A 20,198-nucleotide genomic window follows, 5' to 3' on the forward strand; every position below is an offset into this window, starting at 1 on the left:
AAGAAAAATAGAGGTCGAATAATTCATTCCCGTGGATTCAAGTATGCGCGAAGATGAGTCTGAAAAGATAGGCACACTTACATAGTCGCTGTTCGTGTCGTTGTCATGATACACGATTTGAATATTTGTATGCGGCGGCTCCTTCATACTTTCTTCTCGTACGAGATCGTTTAGACGTCCCCACCAAAGATCCCGTGCCGCAGCGGTCCTGGAAGAATAAATTGAATCGTGATAAAAAAGAACACAATTGTCTAAGTTTCTATTATTTGATATCTTCGTCTATTATTTGGATTATCATGCGCAGTTTTGGAAAATAAAATGCAAGTGCTTGTACTCACATGAAAGTGGCCACGACATTTGTGGTAGGCCAGCCGAGAACGAAGCTAGTTTCCGCGGATTTACTGGTTTCCGCAACGTCCTCAATGTGACCCGACGTGAGCCAGAGCTCGCTCATCCTCACGGTCTGCTTCAACTTAAAATTTCCACCGCTGCGTGCTTTCGCGATCAGCAGGAGATCAGTGAAGAGAAAGAGATGCCTCTCCTGAGATTGCATGCCCTAAATTTATATATAATAATTTTTAAAATTTATATCTTTTGACATTGGGCAAAATATTGAGCCTTATCAATATAAAAAAAAAATTGTTAATTTTTATTAAAGATTTTAATAAAAAAATATATTTTTTATTTTAATAATTTTTTAAAATTCATGAAAGTTTATATCTTTTGATATATAAATAATGAGAAGAAAATCTTTTCTCCGCATACCGTGGTAAATTGGACTGGTGTTTCCAAGAGAAAAGTTCTAGTTGGCGATTTTGGAGATGGGGAACTATCTGGAGTATCCAGGGTCTTCTGAGAGAGTCCTCTCGTTAGTCTAGCTGGAGTACCACTGTTCCTCTTACGTAATATATTCTTCATTTTCTGAAAACAATAACACAGCAAAATTAAATTAAAATTCTCATGATCAATAATATACTTTCGAAAAAAAATTTCAAAACTACAGCATATATCGACGTTTAAATACATATTTTTAATGTATTTTTATCACACATAGATTCAAATATATCATATAACAGAATAAAATATTACAGGAAATATTCAGGAAAATAAAAGAGAGAAAAAGAAAAAAAAAAGTAAGTCTCGAAAGAAACGTATACTGTATTTGAATAACGAAATCTCAACTCGAGAAGATCGTCTTTAATATCTTTAATATCTAGGCTCTTTCTGTAACGATTCGACTAGAGAATTTCGCTTGTTAGACTATATTTACTTGCGTCATTTAATCGCGCCATGTTATATGTCACACATGCTACACGTGCAGAGAATTAACAGTTATGTCCGAAAAATGTCACTACCAAATTTGGTCGGCAAGCCGCGATTCTCTCTTTCTATCTCCAAGATGTGTTAAAAACGAAAGCACGAGTGCTCACACAGCAGATAGAGCAAACTGATTAACATACGCCGGCTTATTAAATTTTTCTAACTGTGTGTCTCAACATCATCTATTCTTCATTCCATTCTTTCCAATTACGAAATCATTTCTGGTGATCCCGTCGGCTATCACCCACCTTCTCATTGTATTGCGTTATAACACGTTAAACCTAAACCAGACATAACGTGCCTTACACATCCAACACGTCAAATGGATTATCCGCTATTATTTATAGCATTACATTGGAAAGTGTGCATCGTTCAGGAGTTTTAAGAGTTTCGAACAAGACTCTAATTTTTTTTTAATAAAAATAAAAATGCCTAGATGCATCTGCGTGAATGTAAAAATGCATAATCAATAATTTTATAATTTTAGATATGACATGCATATTAGATTTAGAAAAAAATCAACTCATCAGTTATCAATCAAATGTATATAAAAGTAAAATCCTTTTCTCTATAAGAAACTTTTTATCTTTTTTTACTAACTTTCGTTGTGTTCTGTTATTATATGAAAAGAGCGCGCTTTCTACATAATAATATAAATATCATCCTATTGTTGATCCAACCGGCTCTTTTAGTCTCTCTCGCGGTGACACAGTTTCTACTCTGTCTCTATTTTTTCGCGGATGCAGAAAGCAAGCACTCTATTGAACGATCCGCGTCAATTTCACCGTTCGCAACCGACCGAGTGAGAATAGCGGGGAGAAATTATCGGCATGCTTGTACATCCGGATGATATACGCTAACAAACGTGGGAAGGAAGTGCGTATATACGCATTCTAACTGCCACGTTAGCGACACGCGAAACGACATGCACTTTCCACGGACACAGAAAAACTAGATGCATCTAAACGACCGTGAGAAAGGTTGCATCGCAACGTATTGTGCGTAATACCGTTTGTTAGCAGTCGCTATGTTGTTCGTACATTTTCTACGAAAGAGAGTGGAATGCCTCTTGTAAATTATAGACCTTGTAGAAAGATGATAATTTTTACCATCATCACGATTTGTAATGAAACTTGGAATCGTCTTTCTTCAATAAAAATTAAGGATTAGAATTTATAAAATTTATACATTTGTAAATATGTGTGAATTTTATATAGATAGCAATAATACAATCCCTCTAGGTGTGTCTCATTCAGATTACTTTTGTTACATAAGTTTGTAATTAAATAACAGGACTAAAATTATTATCACTGAACTTAATGGCTGCTGTCTCCTCGTTTCAATTGTTAAAAATTTAAATTTTACCATACATGCTTATTTGTGAGTTTTTTTATAGAAATGTGCAATGGTAACTATTGTGTAATTAATGTGATTAAAATTAGGATAGATAACAAATCAAATTTTTAATAAAAAATGATAATAAAAATCATTTCATACCATAGTGACGACGTCTCGCTCGTGCAATCGCAAGTTATCGCCAGGAAACAGTTCCTGGATACGATGAAGGTCACCTTCTAGTTGACCACGGTGTAAAACTGTTCCGCTATCAATGCATTCGCTATCTATCAAATTCCTCGCTTCCTGTCCCAAATACCTCTCGTAGTCGGCAAGCCTCTGCACCTGCGCAAATAAAATATGCATCGTAAAACTTATGAAACCTGAACAAAAAAAAAATCGATGCGTTACATATCGATCCTTCTTGAGAAATCTTTTTACGGTGTAATAAGGGGATAGAATCGTTCAACTTTCCGCGATTGCATCGACAGCTTTTGCATAACTTTCCGATAATTTTCGACAAACCACTCGAGACGCGATATTTCCAAAGGCATTACGAAAGCAGGAAAAGGAAGCGCCGCGACGAAGTCACGCGACTTTTCTTAATATCGATTTTACGCTAGACAGCGCATGCAATATCATTCTGACGATCGCCGAAGACGGAAATAAAAAGGAAACATCGAGACTGAATCGGGCATGGTTTTGGAAACGCACTCCGTGATTTATTTCTTCTCGTTACAACGAGCACGATAATTGTCATTCATGTGCGTTATGTAAATTGTCAATGTGTCATTTCCTAAACATACGATTGTACTCATGTCTAGTCAATAATGTACCTATACAACTTGATTTTTGTTGTATCGTACCTAATTATTGAAACGTATGCAGTTTCAACAGATTTATATCATAACTGTTGGCAATAATATAAGCATCTTAGCTATTTTATCAATAATATATACTGTTTGATAAGAATAAAAATAAAAAGAAATCTTTTAGTAATCGATAATGATCGTCTAATTATATCATATTTTTTATTTGGTTCAATTTAATATCAGAAAAATAAAAGTATATGAATCTTAATATTTCAGATGTTAAATGGTTTATTTTATATAAAGATACAATCAATCATAGAAATATAGAAAATAGAATTCATATATATATATATATATATATATATATATATATATATATATATATACATTGACTCACAAAAAAAACTGTTGTTACGCGGATTATTTATTTCACAAGATTGTTATTACTGTGAATATAATACGCGGGCAAATCCTAGCTGTGGCTTTAATAACGAATCAACCACCGTGTATTCTGACACGACATTAGGTCTGTCAAAATTCGTCGGCGACACTCGATTATCCTGATTGATGATCGCTCGCTATGAATGGCTGATTCGTTTCTTAATTATCATAACGTGGCAGGTAGTTACTGTGCTCAAGGAAATGTGCACGAGTAGGCGGCCGTTGATGGCTCTTAAACATGTTCTGAATTAATTCGCAGTTACCGCAAAACATCGCCGCTGGCGAAATTCGAACGCGATCGCCACCATTGCCGTCTCGTAAAATCCCGAGATGACGTTTCTCGAGGATGCGCAGTATTCGCAATATTTCGATATATTAATTTAAGCAACTTATATGTGTGTGTGTGTGTGTGTGTGTGTGTGTGTGTGTGTGTGTGTGTGTGTGTGTGTGTGTGTGTGTGTGTGTGTGTGTGTGAGCGTGGTGAAATAATGTTAAGTACTAGAACGTGAAATTTGGAGAAAGTTTGAGAGAAACGTTTAAACAGAATACAGGTAAAGTTTACAAAATTTCAGTGAAAAATTTTTTGATATAATAATTTACAAAATAATATAAACTTTTGCATCAATAAGAACATACGTATTTTACTTTACAGACAATAAAAAGTTAAAACAGTTGATTGTCTCAATCTTCTCGAGAGAGAAATAAGAAATAAGTAATGTCCTTTAAGAATTTATACTTTAAATACTTAAACGTATGTGTTATGAATATACTTGGGCGTAATTTTACAATAAACGCTGTTACATATTTATTCATTATTGTTGCAGCGTTTTCTCTTTCGCATGTAATTTTCATAATTCGATGTTCGGCGATGTTCTGAGATAGTTGTTATCGACATTCCCTTGAATGTGCAGCCGCCTGTATTCGCAAATAAAATACAGGAGGAACTTAGCACAGTCTTTCTCGCCTCTCTCTCGTTTTCTTTCCTTCCTTTTCCCATCGGTATTGTTTTGAACCTCGCCACGTACGCGTACTTTTACGCGTCGGCACCGTTTCCCCTTTCGCACACTTTCACCACATGTCGCGTCGAGATTATGTCGCTAAAGAAATATAGACCTAGACACACCGTAATCGATCATTGATACGCTTCTATCGAGTTTTATAAGAAAGCTGAAATAATTTATTTTTGAGAGAATTTATATCACTATTTTAATCATTTAAAAAATTATCGAAATAAATCATTATGTGCGATCACTGTTAACCTGCAGGAATTGTAAATTCTTTATACGAAAAAGAGTTTTATGAGAATTCGGGGGATTTTTTGAAGGGAGAGAGTAGTCCTCCACGAAGGGATCTTCATTAATGCCACAGACGGCGAGTCGACATTCCGTTGCGCATATTAAAGGGTTATACAAAAACACTGTATCGCAGATTCAATCGAGGCAAGGATACAGAAATGTAAAAAAAAACCGAAACAGATTGGGAAGATAATTCATTCGTTCCGGAAGCCACGCAATTTCGGCGAATGCGATTCTGCGGGAAGCACGGATAGATTATCCAGCTTTTACACATGTGTTTGAAGTTTGAAGCTTTCCATTTAAAAAATGCGTACTCAGATGTACAACCTTTCAAGAAAGGTATATAAAAAAAAAAGATATCGTATGACGAGAATCTCTTTGCGTGAAAAGAAAGGAAATATTTACCATTCACGAATTAAGAGAATGTTATACACAGTATATCTCTATACAATTCTTTCAAGTCACCAAGATGCTATGATGAATTATATCGTACTTCTTATTGAATCTCTTCCTCCTTTCTTTCAAAACTCTCCGAGTCTTCTCTCATCCGTAAGTATCATAGATCGTCGATTTCTGCCTCTCCTCTCGACAGCAAACACGAAATATTAATTCGTCACGACTTATTATGCCGGCTCGTGGTCGATGGATCTGTTCAGCCGAGTGTATAATCGTTTCTCCGCCAACGATCAATCATTTAATCAGTCATCGAAGGAACGAAAAAGAGAGAAAGCATACGCGTTGAATGATGACGAAGAGGATCTGAGGATGCACGACCGGCTGTCCGTCCTTTTTGCTTTATACGCGACGTCGCGATGAATGTGCACGCTCCATCGGACGATTTGAATATCGTCGCGACGCGTATATCCGATTCTATAAATGTGGCTAATCATACCTACATCCGCTTTTTTTTCGACACATACAAGCATACCTAAAAAATATATATATATATACCGTTAGCATTGACGGAGAACGACCTCGCGAGAGACGACTACCTCGGGAGCGTTATTTACCTCAGCAGCGGGTATGCTTGCATCTCACGTGTCTGCAATATCGCGCGAAATCTTTCAGAGCTCCCTCACAGAGGATTCTCTGACGCATTATGCATGTGCAACGGTAAATCGCGAAACAAAATTCCATCCTGTGACAGAAGCGCGCTATTCTTCCGAACCCGAGAGCTATCACACGTGGAATGCATGTGGAGGAAATTGGAGAACGGTAAGTCCTTATGTATGATAAGTGGTAGAAACTTGGGAAAGAATTTTCAAGGAGACGCATTATATGAAAACTGCATTTTAAGTGCAAACATTTTAAAAGTAACCGATTTTCTTTCTACATATATTTTATGGCTTCGATTACGAAACAAATTACTGTTGCTACAAGCTGCAAGCAAAAATGCTCTCACTTTCTGTATTGAAAACTTAAGTTAGTTTATTAAAAGTCGGGTTCACATAAGTTGACGCAAGACTCGCAGAATGTAACTTTTCCATCGGTATTTCGTATTACGAAAACGCATTACTGTGCTGATATAGAGTGTCTCGCAAAAGTTTTCTAACGAAACATTATCTTATTTCATATCTAATTTGCGTTTTATTCTTTCTGAAGAAAAATCGTATGCAAAGTTTGATCGGCAGAAAAATATCCGAAAGCAGGGGAGTATTAAAACTATCGTAAAGAAATCGAAAGAGTAAATCTGAAGTTTTTTTTTTCACAGAAGAGTCGCGTTTATTATAGATATAATTCAGAAATGATGATAAATAGATGTGTGAGATTAAACGCTGTCCCGGCAAAAATAGACTCTCGTGCTGGTCACGAGACACCCTGTATATGTATATACGCGGGACAAATTGCTGCGGCGTGACGCAACGTCGAGAACACCTGTCTCGACGTTACAAAACCCGCTTCCTGGGGCAGCATTTCACGCACGTACATAAGCAACGTGCCTAGATGTGGAGCCACGAGCAAAGGTTCTCCATGGATCGGAATATTGATACGCTAGGAAAAATTGATATATCGCATGCAAATGAACCGAGGCTGAAATGAGGCGCAAAGTAGAAAAATCGATGAGCCAGAAGAAGAGTTGAGAAGAAGCTCGTTGCCGCATAAGTATGCTCAGAAATTTCAGATATACCTGATGTTTATTTTATTTTATTTTTTTTTTTTTTTTTACAAGAGTCTCGGGATTTATGTGAATGCAAATAATCTGAATATTAGATAACATTGCATCACGCGCACGTAATAAGTTCCAAAGAAATTATGCATATCAAAAAAGAATGTGCGTATAACACACAGCATTAATATCTTTATTTTAGCTAGTATTAAAAAAAACGTTTTTTTTTTTAGTTAAGAAATCAGATATATTAACTAAAAAAATCGCGGTTTTTTCAGAATAAGGTTTTTGATTAGATATCTGAATTTTCAGATTTTTATCAAATATAATTTGCATTATTTTGCAACATTTGCAGATTTTCCAAATAATATTACAATTCAATTGGCTTAAATCTCGGATATTATCACTTGAAATAGTTTCTAAATATATATTTTGTGCATTAAATATTATCTTAGGTTACTTTTAATTATGAATTATTTAAAGGATAAAATATAATTTTTCTCGACTTTACAAATCTCAACGCCTGCGCTTCGTGCGTCTGTAGTTTGCCAACACCGCGAACGAAGCGAGAAGAACGCGGTATGTGCAGTCTAGCGAAGCGGATTACGAAACAAGCATTCGCAGTATTCCGCGATCAATGATAATTCTATTCTATCTTGTCATCTGCCCACATTTGCCTTTCGCTGTCTTCGCGTATTATTAAAAGAATCCCCCAACAAATCTCCTACATAAAACGTTTCCTTATGCTACTGAGTGCCAATTGACTATCGTTTCATCCCGCTTATTGCTCAGAATTATCTCTCTAAAATTCTTAATTGCCACAATTCGACATGATTTTACATACCGTAGGAGACATATTTCTCTTTCTATTTAGATTAGCAAACTTTCCTTTTTCGCGCCGTTGGTGCAAATTCATGACGACAGCTGCGATGACATTATCGGCAAGACAAACATGACAGTGATAAATCGGCTTCTTTTGTGCGATCATTGAGAGTTGAAATAACTTCTCGTGCTCGTTGCCGAAAGGCGGAAGGCTAGAAGAAAGTAACGTAAAGATAATAAGCATGCGTTTGCAATTTTCGCGTCACCTGAGACAGTCGTTATACTAGGTAATATAACGCTATCGTGATTATTATCGATTCGAAATGCAAATAATTCATCTTGTTCTTGAAAGACAATCTTGCTATATATGGAGACCCCTAAATATCCTCTTGCTAAAATTTTTATGGACAATTTTTTTTAGAAAGATAAAAGTAAATGTGGATTCTTTTCTGATAAAAAATTCATAATAGGATTAATTAGAAAAATTAAACAAAGATTATTAATATCGAAACTTAAACAATTCTTGACTATTATAATAAAAAGATAATGAAACGCGTTTTTCCGTTAATTTCCCACGCAAAGTATTTGTTGTTAGAAAACTTTTTAAAATAATCGCGTCTGCAATTATGTTACATGTTTTTATTTCAAAAATCAATTTATTTACGAAAAACTAATCACCAGCCGATATGTAATATTTGAGAAATCTTTCGAAGGATGTGTGCATCGTGATACAATGGAAATATTCGAAGTGCCGACTTTAGTGCCGAGCCCTGGCTTAGATTCCAGGCTTGTCGCGTGCACAAACGTCTGTTCAGTGAAGTAGAACGAAAAGGAGACTTTACACGATCTCTTTAGTTCATAATATATTCCGATGACGAGACTCGCATATCTGTTAGCTTATACGACGAATACAAATAGTTTCGCATTCGCGTGTTTAAAGAAATATATCAAAAAGTCTTCTCAATAATCTAAATAAAATTTCATATAAAAGATTTTTTTTTATATGAATATAAATATCACAAAATTATTAAACAATCTCACATAGATTCTTAATCTTTTTCAAAGTTTGATCTAAACTGCAAAGAAAAAGCTGGCACATATTAATGTGTGCGAAATCTTTTTCTCGAAGCGAAGCAGTGTTGTAGACAGATATCCGCAAAGAGATTCGTCTCCATAATCGGAATTCCGTCATCTAGGTGAGCGGAATTTCTTGATCGTATACCTCTGTTAAGAATTGCTAAGAAACGCTGCTAAATATCGGAGATGTGCGTAAGACCAGTCGACCGCAAAAGACAGCTAAGCCATTTGTTTCTTTCAACAGTTTCGGAATGCATTGAGGTTTCGACAGCCTGCAGTCTGAGTAGTGATTACAGCTGCTCGATTATGTATACGATGCGTACAAAGAAGTGAAATCTAAATAAAAGAATATATTCAACAATTTACCGTTAGCATTTTACGAGATTGTAAAAGGAGAATTTAACTTTAGCGATTTGCAAGTTTTCCTCGTTACATTAAAGAACATCCTTAAAAAAATATTAGACAGTTTAGACAGTAACGTTTAAATATTCTCTCGAAAGGAAATAGATGATGACAAAATAAATGATTATATATTTAAGTCTCTTTTTTAACGAGCAAACCATTGAAATGTTGACTTATATTATGCAAATATTTTATATACAATGTCAAAATGAAAAAAATTTCTTCTATATGAACATAATCTTTTTTATTGATATAATGTTGCCAAAGACCAGCTTTGTCGCAACCGGGTGGGTTAACAAGACGAGAGAAGGAAAGGAAAGCACGGAGAAGCCGAGAGCCAGGGGGGAATCAGCGCCGATGAAAGGAAGGAATTTGGTGAATGGGAGTGCCGTGCGACTCGTTTTTCCACTACAATGGCGCACATATACGGCAATCGCGCATATACGAGAGAACGAGAATTCCTGAGATCGTGGCTGATAGGCTAATCACATTTCCAAGGTAATCGAAGAAGATGCACGCCGCGAGGATGCCGCGTTGGCAACTTGGCGTGATTTCAAAACCATTCCAAGAATTTAGAAGTGTCAGTTGAAAAAGTACTTAAGAAGTTGAATTCATCCTTACAAATACATGTGTAAAATTAAATTTTTATCTATATATCTATACACACATTCACATAACAGCCTACATATATCTCTCTACACATTCTTTTATTTATATTTTAGATATCATGTGCGGTATTTAATATAAATATAAAAACTAGCAATATATTAAAATTTTGCGAATATTGTAGTGTATATTCTTTTTTCTACCAAATATTTCAAAAATATCAAAATCATTTATGTTTTGGGACATCTTTAAATGTTTCGCGCACACCGAGATAAATCATTCCCATCGATCCTCTTGTTCAAAATTGATTTAGAATGATATTAAATATCCACAGTATCTCGTCATCGTATGTGTTATTGGGCGGATACACGCGGAGCGGAGGCGACAAACTTCTCCGACGACAAAACGATATTGTCGAATGCATAATGAGAGACCTGACGTCATTGTCCGGGAAGGTACAAGCTTCCCCGATGAGAAGCCAAATATGCCACCCACGGATTTTGATCGTATGACAGTTCCCCTTGGTGCGTCTTGCTACCTCTGAATTATGATTTTTGTCAAACATAAAACAAAGAATGTTTGCTACACGGTTTAAAAATGTCCAACATTGAATATTTGCGTCATTTATCATCAAATTTCTTTTCGAAATAAACATGCAATAAAATAGATACTTCCGAAAAAATTCAAAGAGTTTTTCATAAATTTGTATCTTATATTTTTAAAAAAAGGACAGTGAAATAACTAGGTTTAGAGAATGTCAGAATTTTGTTAAATATTCCATTTTAAATCTCTTTCTTCGTTTTGACAATTGTCTTCTCGTAACGATTATCATTTTCAAAAGACATCCTTGCGAAAGACGAAACCGGGATATCATATATAAACAATATTTTTAATCGCCCAGACATACAAATGTTTTGACTTCGTTTTTTATGACATCGCCAAAGTCTATCTTCCGAGGATCAGAGAATCTCGCAATTAACACAATCCAGCAACGAGAAAGATTCGAAACGGAGAAAAAAAGAGGCGCACGATTCGAAACGAAATTCGAAGTTATTCGGCGCGGATTCGCCGAGGGAACAAACACGAGGAGAAGAGGAGAGTGGGTGTCCTTGAAACATGGTAGTTAACCGCCGCACCATCAGCGAGAATGAAACATTACCTATCTCATCGGAGGTGAGGATGCGCCAAAAGGTGCGTACACGCGTTTCTTTCGATCGCGAAAAGAAGTCGCGTTTGAAACGACACGAAGCGGATCAAACGCGATTCTTATATGCATAATATATGATAATTAAAGTATGTTTTAATTAAACTTTTCTACGCTCAAAAAATAAAACAAAATTGCAAAATCTTTAAATTTATAAATCTTCAATCCAAAGATATATTTTTAAATGTTTCACTCAAAAATTTCAATTTCCGAGACGTTTAACATTTTTATATTTTCGATATTAATAAATCTAAGAATCTTCGATTTTATTTTTCTGCAAGTTGAAATCAAATCGATTTTAAATGGCTAAAGGTACAGAAATATACAAAGAAGAAATTGAAAGATAATTTGATCCATCGGTACACCCACAAGGACGTGCAATTACGGCTCAATATACGATTTAATTCGTCGTTATTTTGCTCGGAATTGTTTGCGCGTGCAAGACCAAGTGGCCAAAAACTGGTTGAGTATCAAAGATGCTTTCGGCCGAGGCCGGGGATGCTCCAACTGGACCATAAACATTTAAAGGACCGTATTTTCACACTCGCTCGCTTGGTGTTGGTTCGGGCCGAAAGCACTTTATGCAAATCCCTTGTGCGAACGCACTCAGTATTGCATTATATCGCGGTGATCATATTTCGGCCAAAATATCGCCGGCTGCGCCACTTTGATTCTATGTTTATACCGCATATATGTAATTAAATATCCTTCGTGCGTATTCTCTTTGTATTTAGCCGGCTTTGTACGTAACTGACGATTGATATAAAAATACAAATTCCACCGCAACCAAATCTTCATTTTTTTTTTTTTTTTATAATGTAAAATTTTTAGCTTAGCATAAAGATTATTTTGCAAATTTTTTAAATTGCAAATTTAATAAATTGTAATTTTCTTTTTTTGACTCGACTTCTCAAAAAGCATATGCCAGTTTCACGTCTCGTTACTTATTCTCTTTTGGTATCGGTTTGCACTTTGTAAAATTAGCCACTTACAAGTCGCACTTGCATATAATATGCAACCAAGGAAACCGAAGAAATTTACTCTCATCGTCTTTCCCACATCTTTTCTGTTCCTCCAGCAACAGAGCTCTCCTGATTTCTCAGCGAGGACTTTGAAGATCGCCAAGAGCCTTACCAGGAAATGCGTACGAAGGAACCAAAGACAGCTCTTACCCTTTTCTTCCTTCTTAGTCCTGGCATTCTCCACAAGCACTTTTCTCTTTCTCTTTCTCTCTTTCTACTCTTATTGCTTTTTCTCTTCTTCCCTCTCGAGATCTTCTTCCTTTCTCTTCTTTGTCCTATTCGCGTCTCCGGGAATGATTCCTCATTCGTCACGAACAGGTGCGGTTCTTGATATAAACGAAACGTGACTTCTTCGATTGCGGTTTTATGCGGAAATTAACGTAGGCAAATAGAATCGCGGCCGCCGTCAGAGGAGTCGCGTGATACGCGATGGGCTTAATCGCGTGCGTATCGAATCTCACAAGCGAATCTCGGCGAAATTACGAAGGAGCGATAGCGTGTCGCCTCTCGAATCGCCTCTCGAAGAAATGTGATGTGCTGCTCCCTTTAGGCGCAAAATCATTCATCATTCTCGTTGTCGCAGGCGGAAACAATTTTCAGGATATGCAGAGAAAAGAACCATCGACATATCCATACTTATTTCATTCATTCATTCATTCGCGCAAGAATTTTCTTCCCGTTCCGCTTATGCGATAGCTTCCCCAGAAACAGAATTATTCTGTAAAGTTCTTCCTTAAACACATAAAATTTAATACGTAAAGTTGCGGATATCGATACCTTGCGATTAAAGCAGAGTTGGCTTTTTTGTTAAATAAATTCATCTAAATCATAAGCCTCTTCAAACGCATTCTTTTTCATATTCCTTTATTATTTTGTCATTTATTAGCGCGTATTTTTCCTCTAATTTATTCAATGATATTTTTATTGAAAGTTTATTGATTTTCGTCATGCCTCGTTACATGTCTGATGACGAGCTTCATTTTTATATTTGGGCCTGAATTGCCAATTATTATATTATATATTTCCCTAACAATTCCGCTCGCAAACGTGCCGGTATACTTAACGCAGCATTTTTCTTCTGGCATGCTCATATTGACGAATAATACTCGAGTGAACCTTCTATCTTGGATTATCGCGTTAAAGCGCGTTTTATGCGCACGATGATGCTGCCGGGTTTATATGTTCGCGCTCATAAACGCGTGATACAATCGCTGCTGAAAGCGACTGGCGCCTTTAACGAGCGTGCTTTTCACGTCCTTAAGAAGGGTCCTGCGTAAAGCTTACTAAGGGTCGTGACAACGACCTTGCCGACGACGTCTGGCTAAGCGGGATGGCCCTTAGTCATCGTTTAGGAATGCCGGTTGACGTATATTACGATGTTTTATTTTACTATCAAGCAAAAAACAAATGAGAAAAAAATTATGGGCTTATATTTCCGTATCACCATTCTCTTAGAGAATCTTCTCTACATTTGCTATTGTTTATTTTCTAATCAATTGTTAAATTTTTCTCTATAAGAACTTTTTCATGGATCCAGTATACAAAAAAAAAAAAATCATCAGTGAGTTCTGGCGAGTACAAACGTCATAGAGTGTAGAGCGTAAAGATATGTCAAAAATCGGGTTGAGAAATATATTTTTAATGAATGCTGAATATTAAGCATTTAATTTATTTTTACAAATCTTTAATTATAAAAAAATTAAATAAAATTTTTTTATCAAAATTTATATATACTGTAGAAATTTTGTACCGTAGAAGGGACGATTGGAAATTTTTTTATTCTGGTCCAAAATGACTAACTAGAATTCCGAAAGGTCCATCGACCGAGATTGTCGATAAACGATATGCGGAGGAGAGTAGCATTACTGGTTAATGCACTACACAGTTTTCGAAATAACTTTACACGTTATGATATACATGAGTTTTGCTCTCCTTCCCTCTCGTAGCGGGATCCCTCTATCTCGTCCCTTCGTGGAATCAAGAATATTGTCGGACATTCGCAGACTGTCTTTTGACCAGGCGCCAAATCGCCCACTTTATATTTACGCACCGACATACGAGAGTGCACACAGGGCGATTCTATAAACGTAACAAGCGCTCCTTAAATGTGTCCGGTATAAATAAACGTCTCAAGATAAGATGCATTTAGATCCGGGAATTCGGATGGAATTATAGAAAGATTAAAAATGCTGTTAAAGAATATTTTTCACTTTTTACAACTTTCTGCTCGAGTTATTTAATTGTTTAATAAAGTTCAGAATAATTAAATCGCAATAGTACAAAATTTCCAATATATATCAAACATTTATAAGATTTACTTTAATAAATTATACTGTAACAATAATAGAAATAAAAATAAGGATACGATATCTTTCATATTCTTTTCGTATCATTTTCTTAAAAATGACAAGTGTTTTATTAAAATGCATACACATATATATTTATGTGTGTATATTTGTTGTAATAAAAAAAAAAAAAAACTAACATAAATTGGAGAGATACGACAAAATCAACGTAACATGATCCTTTTCTGTCAATTGGCATTGAATTATTTCCATATCACCTATGCACCGTTTACCGATACCTTACCAAATGCGAATTATAGAAATACTGTACAGAACGGGTTACAAAACGTACAGAACGTATCGTAAGACGTAACCGATACGACTCATTTGTTGGGATAGTATACAAATGCATTTCGCTTTTCACTCGTGCCGCTGCCGTTCTTTTAAGTGCTTGACCCCAACTTCCGCATCGTAAACGTCATGCGAAGACTACCGGCTAAATTTACTGCGCATTCCGAAGAAAATTTCCACGTCGGGTGAGTTCGCGCACGAGCTACACTTGACTCAAGTATATCTAATAACTCTTCTAGTAAAAAGGATTCTTCGTTTTTCTCGGTAATATAAATATCATACGAAAAACGAAATGTCAAAAAGAAAGATACTGTAATCTCGAAAAACTATCGAAGGACACGAAAGAAAAAAAATCTTAGGATAACTTTACACGAATTAGCATGAATTAATTCGAAAATAGATAAAATATATTTAAATCGGCCAAAAATATAAGTAAAAATTATTGCACGTAATAAAATAATAAGTTACAATTTCTTTCTTCTGTCGTTTCGATTCCTTTTCAACAAAATCATTCAAAATATTTGCTTTGATCGATGTCTTGATACATTTATAAGCCGGCAATCATGAGAGTTAATTGCGTGGCGATTGAAAACAAGATTATTGTATAATAAAATACGTTGATTATTCGTTAATAATAGAGATAGCATTGATTTTGCAGTGTCGAGCGGATAGTAACTTCGGATATAATGATGCTTTTCGCGTTCTCCCATTGCCATGTAAATAAAGTGCGCGATTAACGTCAGGAATGCTATATAAAGTGTCGCGCGATCGTCGTATTCTAGTGATTAGTACACGCGCAAATGCTATTGACTGTGTTTTGCAAATAAATGCCATAAAGAACAGTAACATACAAACAAGAAGGGAGATGGCGACCAAGGAAAATTACGAGTGTCGGAGAGCATTCATTGGGCGAGCAATTTATAATTTCTACACTGAGAAAAAAAGTTGTTAGTTTGACTAAACTGATTATTATTTTTTTTATTTGAAATATTTAAGTATTTAAGTCAAATACGTCATGTTAAATTTAATATGTCATATTTAACTTAAATACTAATTTATTATCTACAATTTCAAAAAAATTGCTCCCTTATCTTCACGACTAAGTGCAATCCTTATATAGTATAATGGATATAAATTATTTTCTAATCCTTAATATATGGAGGTAGATCAATCGCAAGATTAATCACGTGTATATAAAATTGCATATATATTCGCGGAAAGCTCAATTTGTAGCGTTCTCGATTAGAATTTTTTTGCTCATCTTTACTTACAATTCTCTTAGCTACTCCGGATAAAGTTCTTTTTTTTTTAATTTGACATAGGCTATTTGAGATGCGCCACAACGAAGACATCGTGCACGAAGTCACGCTAAAATAGAAACGCGGCAAACGAAACGCGCGACGCCGCCGACGAAGAAATAGAAGAATACGAAGGAAGAGTTGCATTAATATAACTGGTGCGAAAAAGAAAAGAGAAAACGAGAAATTGAAAATATATAATAGACTGAAAGAAACTCAAAATGAGAGAAACACACTGTTATATCTGACCGAGACGAATGAAAATGAGTCCACGAAGATAGGAGTTCGCAGAATGAATGTAACGATGAGTTCGTGAAGCCAAGAATTTAAAAAAGTTCGATAAACAAGACGTAATGATACGATAACGATAACGAACAAGTCCAAGATAAAAATCCAATCATATTATATATGGCCATGAAACAAATTATTTTGCACCGGACACGATTCATTATTGCAATGTCGAGCTTGATTTTCTTTCTAGCTTGCGGAATATTTCTAGTCTCATAGAAATGATAAAATAAAAATGCATTTAAATGTAAGGGCGGATTATCTTTAAGCACAGGAATTCCCATTTAGTTTATTAGACCTTACAGCCGACAGTGTTATCCTGAATCCATCAGTGACAGACGTGTTTAAAATCCTAACTAATAACTGTCTAGACACTACAATGCCGTCTAATCATAAAAAGTTTCAAACTAAACACATCGAGTATCTCATCGAGAATCGTAAAAATCTTTAAAATTTAATTATACGTATATATGAAACAAAAAATTCATATAGTTTTGGTCAATTAAAAAAAAAATATAATAATTGTTCAAATTTTATTATACACGTAAAAAAGCCCATTATCTCATATATCAAAGAGTTGATCGATTCTCTCTAGATCATAAAATTGGCTTAAAAAAAAATAATCAATGATCGTAAAATAATGACGGATTGGTTGGCTAGGATTAATCGACATCGATAAAGCATGGCTTTCCTCGAAGTCGATGCGGTGGAAGTGCATGGAACACTCACCAGTTCCAGCTCCAGCTTGCGCACGTCGTAATATCCCTTGTAATACTTGAACCACATCTCTCACTGATCACTGCCGCGCCCGGATGAGCATACGCATCGCGCGTTACATTCAACAGGATGATAACCCTCGAGGTCTTCCCTCTTTCTCTCTCTCTCTCTCTCTCTCTCTCTCTCTCTCTCCAAGTCTTGCGAATAAATCGTTACTATAGCATCGAGAGTATCACCGGACGCGGTGATACTTGGCGTCCAGAGAGCGAACTGTTAACTTCCGTGCCTTTCGCGAGGCGATGCGATGCGCGTCGCGCGTTACATCGCGGCCGATCCGATCAAAGAGTTCACTGTTCTGCTCGGCGATCCGCGTCTGTATCGAAGACGAAGATAAATATACGAAGCGTGAGACGCGGACAGCGCGAGATGAACGAAGAGAAAGAAAGTGAAAGAGGGGAGGAAAGAGGGAGAGAATGCCAGAGAGACAGGGAAGAGACGACGGGCGTGTGGTACGATGCACTCGAGGACCTTTGAGAGACTGTACGGCTCGGCGCGGCCAAGAGGCCAAGTATAGACGAGCATGCATCGTGTAGGTGCGTATTAATGTGTGCGCGTGAGTTTTCACGTCGTATGTGAGTGCTGAGTGTGCGTGAGTGCGTGCGAGCTCACAGGCCACTAGACTTAATTAGCCGTCTCATCACTGGGACACCCTTCTTTTTTCCTAGTCACGTGCGATTTCACAGCGCGAGAACTGCTGCGAGACCAGGGTTCTTTGTATCGTGCAAGCCGAGAGTATCTTAAAAAAGCGCGATGAAACGCACCAAAGAAACGACTTTCCAGACTTGTCACTTGGCAAGTGGATCCTTATGCCCACTACGCGTGCGTCTCTCAAGCTTTTATGAAGGATGCATATTCTAACACGATACTTTTTAAGAAATATCATGGAATTCCGTATCATCTGTTTGGAACAAAAATGTTGCGCTGAATATTAAAAATTCATCAAATTAATTAGCAAATATGTAATAATAATCTATAGAAAATACCGATGCAATTAAAGATAAAAAAAAACGCTATAAAAAACGCTATGAAAATATAATAATATAATGAATAGTTATCTGGAATAAAGAAAAAATCAAATGTGAATGTATAAAAAATATGAAATGATGTAAGTTCTATATACTAATATGTTTCATAAGCAAAAGCTTAAGAAAAATTAGTATGCATTGAATGGCTTCATGGACACGCGAATAAAAATAGCACAGTTCTCCTCTATTAGCATTATTAACTTATCTCTGTAAGCTAGATAGATAATCGAACAGTGTGCCGGTAAATGCACAGTGACGATTCTCCGTTAATCAACTTCTAACAAGTGACACATATGAACTTCGGCTATAAGACTATGGAATCGTGTCGAGGTGAACGACATTCCGAGGCGATTGGAAACGAAACTGTGAGTCGAAAATTTTTTATGCACCGCATTCGTCGTAAAAACTCACGATATTTCAGTCATGTCGTGCCAAGATGTGTGAGATAATCCTGTGGCATGCAGGTTTAAGCTGTTCGGGAAGTTATATAATCGATGTTAATTCATATAAGGATATAATATCAGCACATAAATATCTGATAAACCGACTCTTAAAAATATTACAACTACATGACGTATTATGTTATATGTGATGGAAAAATTAATATACATATTAATAATAAATTTCGAATAATTCGCGCATATATTATAATTATTTCTATTAAGCTCGCGCAAAATTTTGAAATTATTTTTTATCGCACATGTATAATTTTAAAAATAAATTTTAAAAATTAAGTCTCACATGTATGCAAATATGTCTGATATTCATTGACATACTTCTATAAGCAGAAACTTTTCTATGAAAAGTAGTAAAGAGTTATATAAATAGCACGTTATAAACAACTCTTCCGAGAATAAAAGTGTAACCCAACGCAACGAACGATAACCTTTGTCATTTCTTCGAGCGATATCACTCTTTGCATAATTACTGAAGTATATAAATGAAGAAATTCACTGATTTATTTCTGACTCACTTTTACTGACATAAAGAAGCAAGATTTATATAATTTAATAATTCCTCTATTTTAAATAATAATATAAATAACATATAATACGTAAATGTAAAAAACTTAAATGATTTAAACGAATTGTTTGGACATTTTAAATGAGATATAAGACGCGTCGAGAGATAAATAAAATAAAATAAGAAGAGCCTTGCTTCGCAGCCGTCATAAATGTGAAGTCAAGTTCATTGTCATGTACGAGTGTGGAAGAGCCAGGCTTTCTCTCCTTCTCCCTCTCGTCGCTTCTTCTCGCTCAATCGGAATCAAATCGTCCGCATCCACCGATGATTCATTCATTTACCCCTCGTCTTGAAATTTATGAACGAATAGTCGCTAAGCCATTAATCATCGCGCTCGCATTCGCGTTCGTTTATTCCAAAAAAGCCGCGCGCGTATTTCTACGATCGTGCGCATATTGATTTATGGGTCGGTCTCGTATCACTTGCAGAACTTATTCGTCCTTTTCTACGCGCCGCCGTATACAGAGATTCCGCGATTGCATCCGCGCAATTATAGGAGGACTCGCGCGATTCAACAGGCGCATATACTCGCATCCCTTGACGCCCGAATCAATTTCAATGCGAATCGAGTGGTCCTCTTAATCGATCGTGTGGTCACCGCGAGATACGCCCTCGTTAATCACTGCCATTCTTAATTTAACAACGAGATCTCTACGCGTCCAAAACATGTAAATTGATTTCTTCCATAAGGGCACGCTGGAAGATGCG

The 20,198-nt window shown here is 36.0% G+C and overlaps 2 protein-coding genes across 5 annotated transcripts in view; one reads left to right on the forward strand and one right to left on the reverse strand.

Annotated features, from left to right (window-relative positions):
- Positions 1-20,198, forward strand: part of LOC126854929 (uncharacterized) — a 242,071-nt gene that overhangs the window by 127,654 nt on the left and 94,219 nt on the right. The gene's annotated exons all lie outside the window — the stretch shown is intronic.
- The window catches only part of LOC126854902 (rho GTPase-activating protein 20-like), a 166,440-nt gene that overhangs the window by 4,247 nt on the left and 141,995 nt on the right, over positions 1-20,198 (reverse strand). For 3 of the 4 annotated variants that reach the window (XM_050602067.1, XM_050602066.1, XM_050602068.1), the window contains 4 exons: positions 2,818-3,000; positions 766-921; positions 339-556; positions 82-208 (listed from right to left, as the gene is read on the reverse strand). In XM_050602067.1, coding sequence (XP_050458024.1) covers positions 82-208; positions 339-556; positions 766-921; positions 2,818-3,000 — 684 coding nt within the window. Of the gene's footprint in view, positions 1-81; positions 209-338; positions 557-765; positions 922-2,817; positions 3,001-17,394; positions 17,948-20,198 lie in introns of those variants that run through there. The other variant, XM_050602069.1, reaches the window with a different exon arrangement.

This window comes from Cataglyphis hispanica, chromosome 15 (genome assembly GCF_021464435.1).
Source record: "Cataglyphis hispanica isolate Lineage 1 chromosome 15, ULB_Chis1_1.0, whole genome shotgun sequence".
NCBI lineage: Eukaryota > Metazoa > Arthropoda > Insecta > Hymenoptera > Formicidae > Cataglyphis > Cataglyphis hispanica.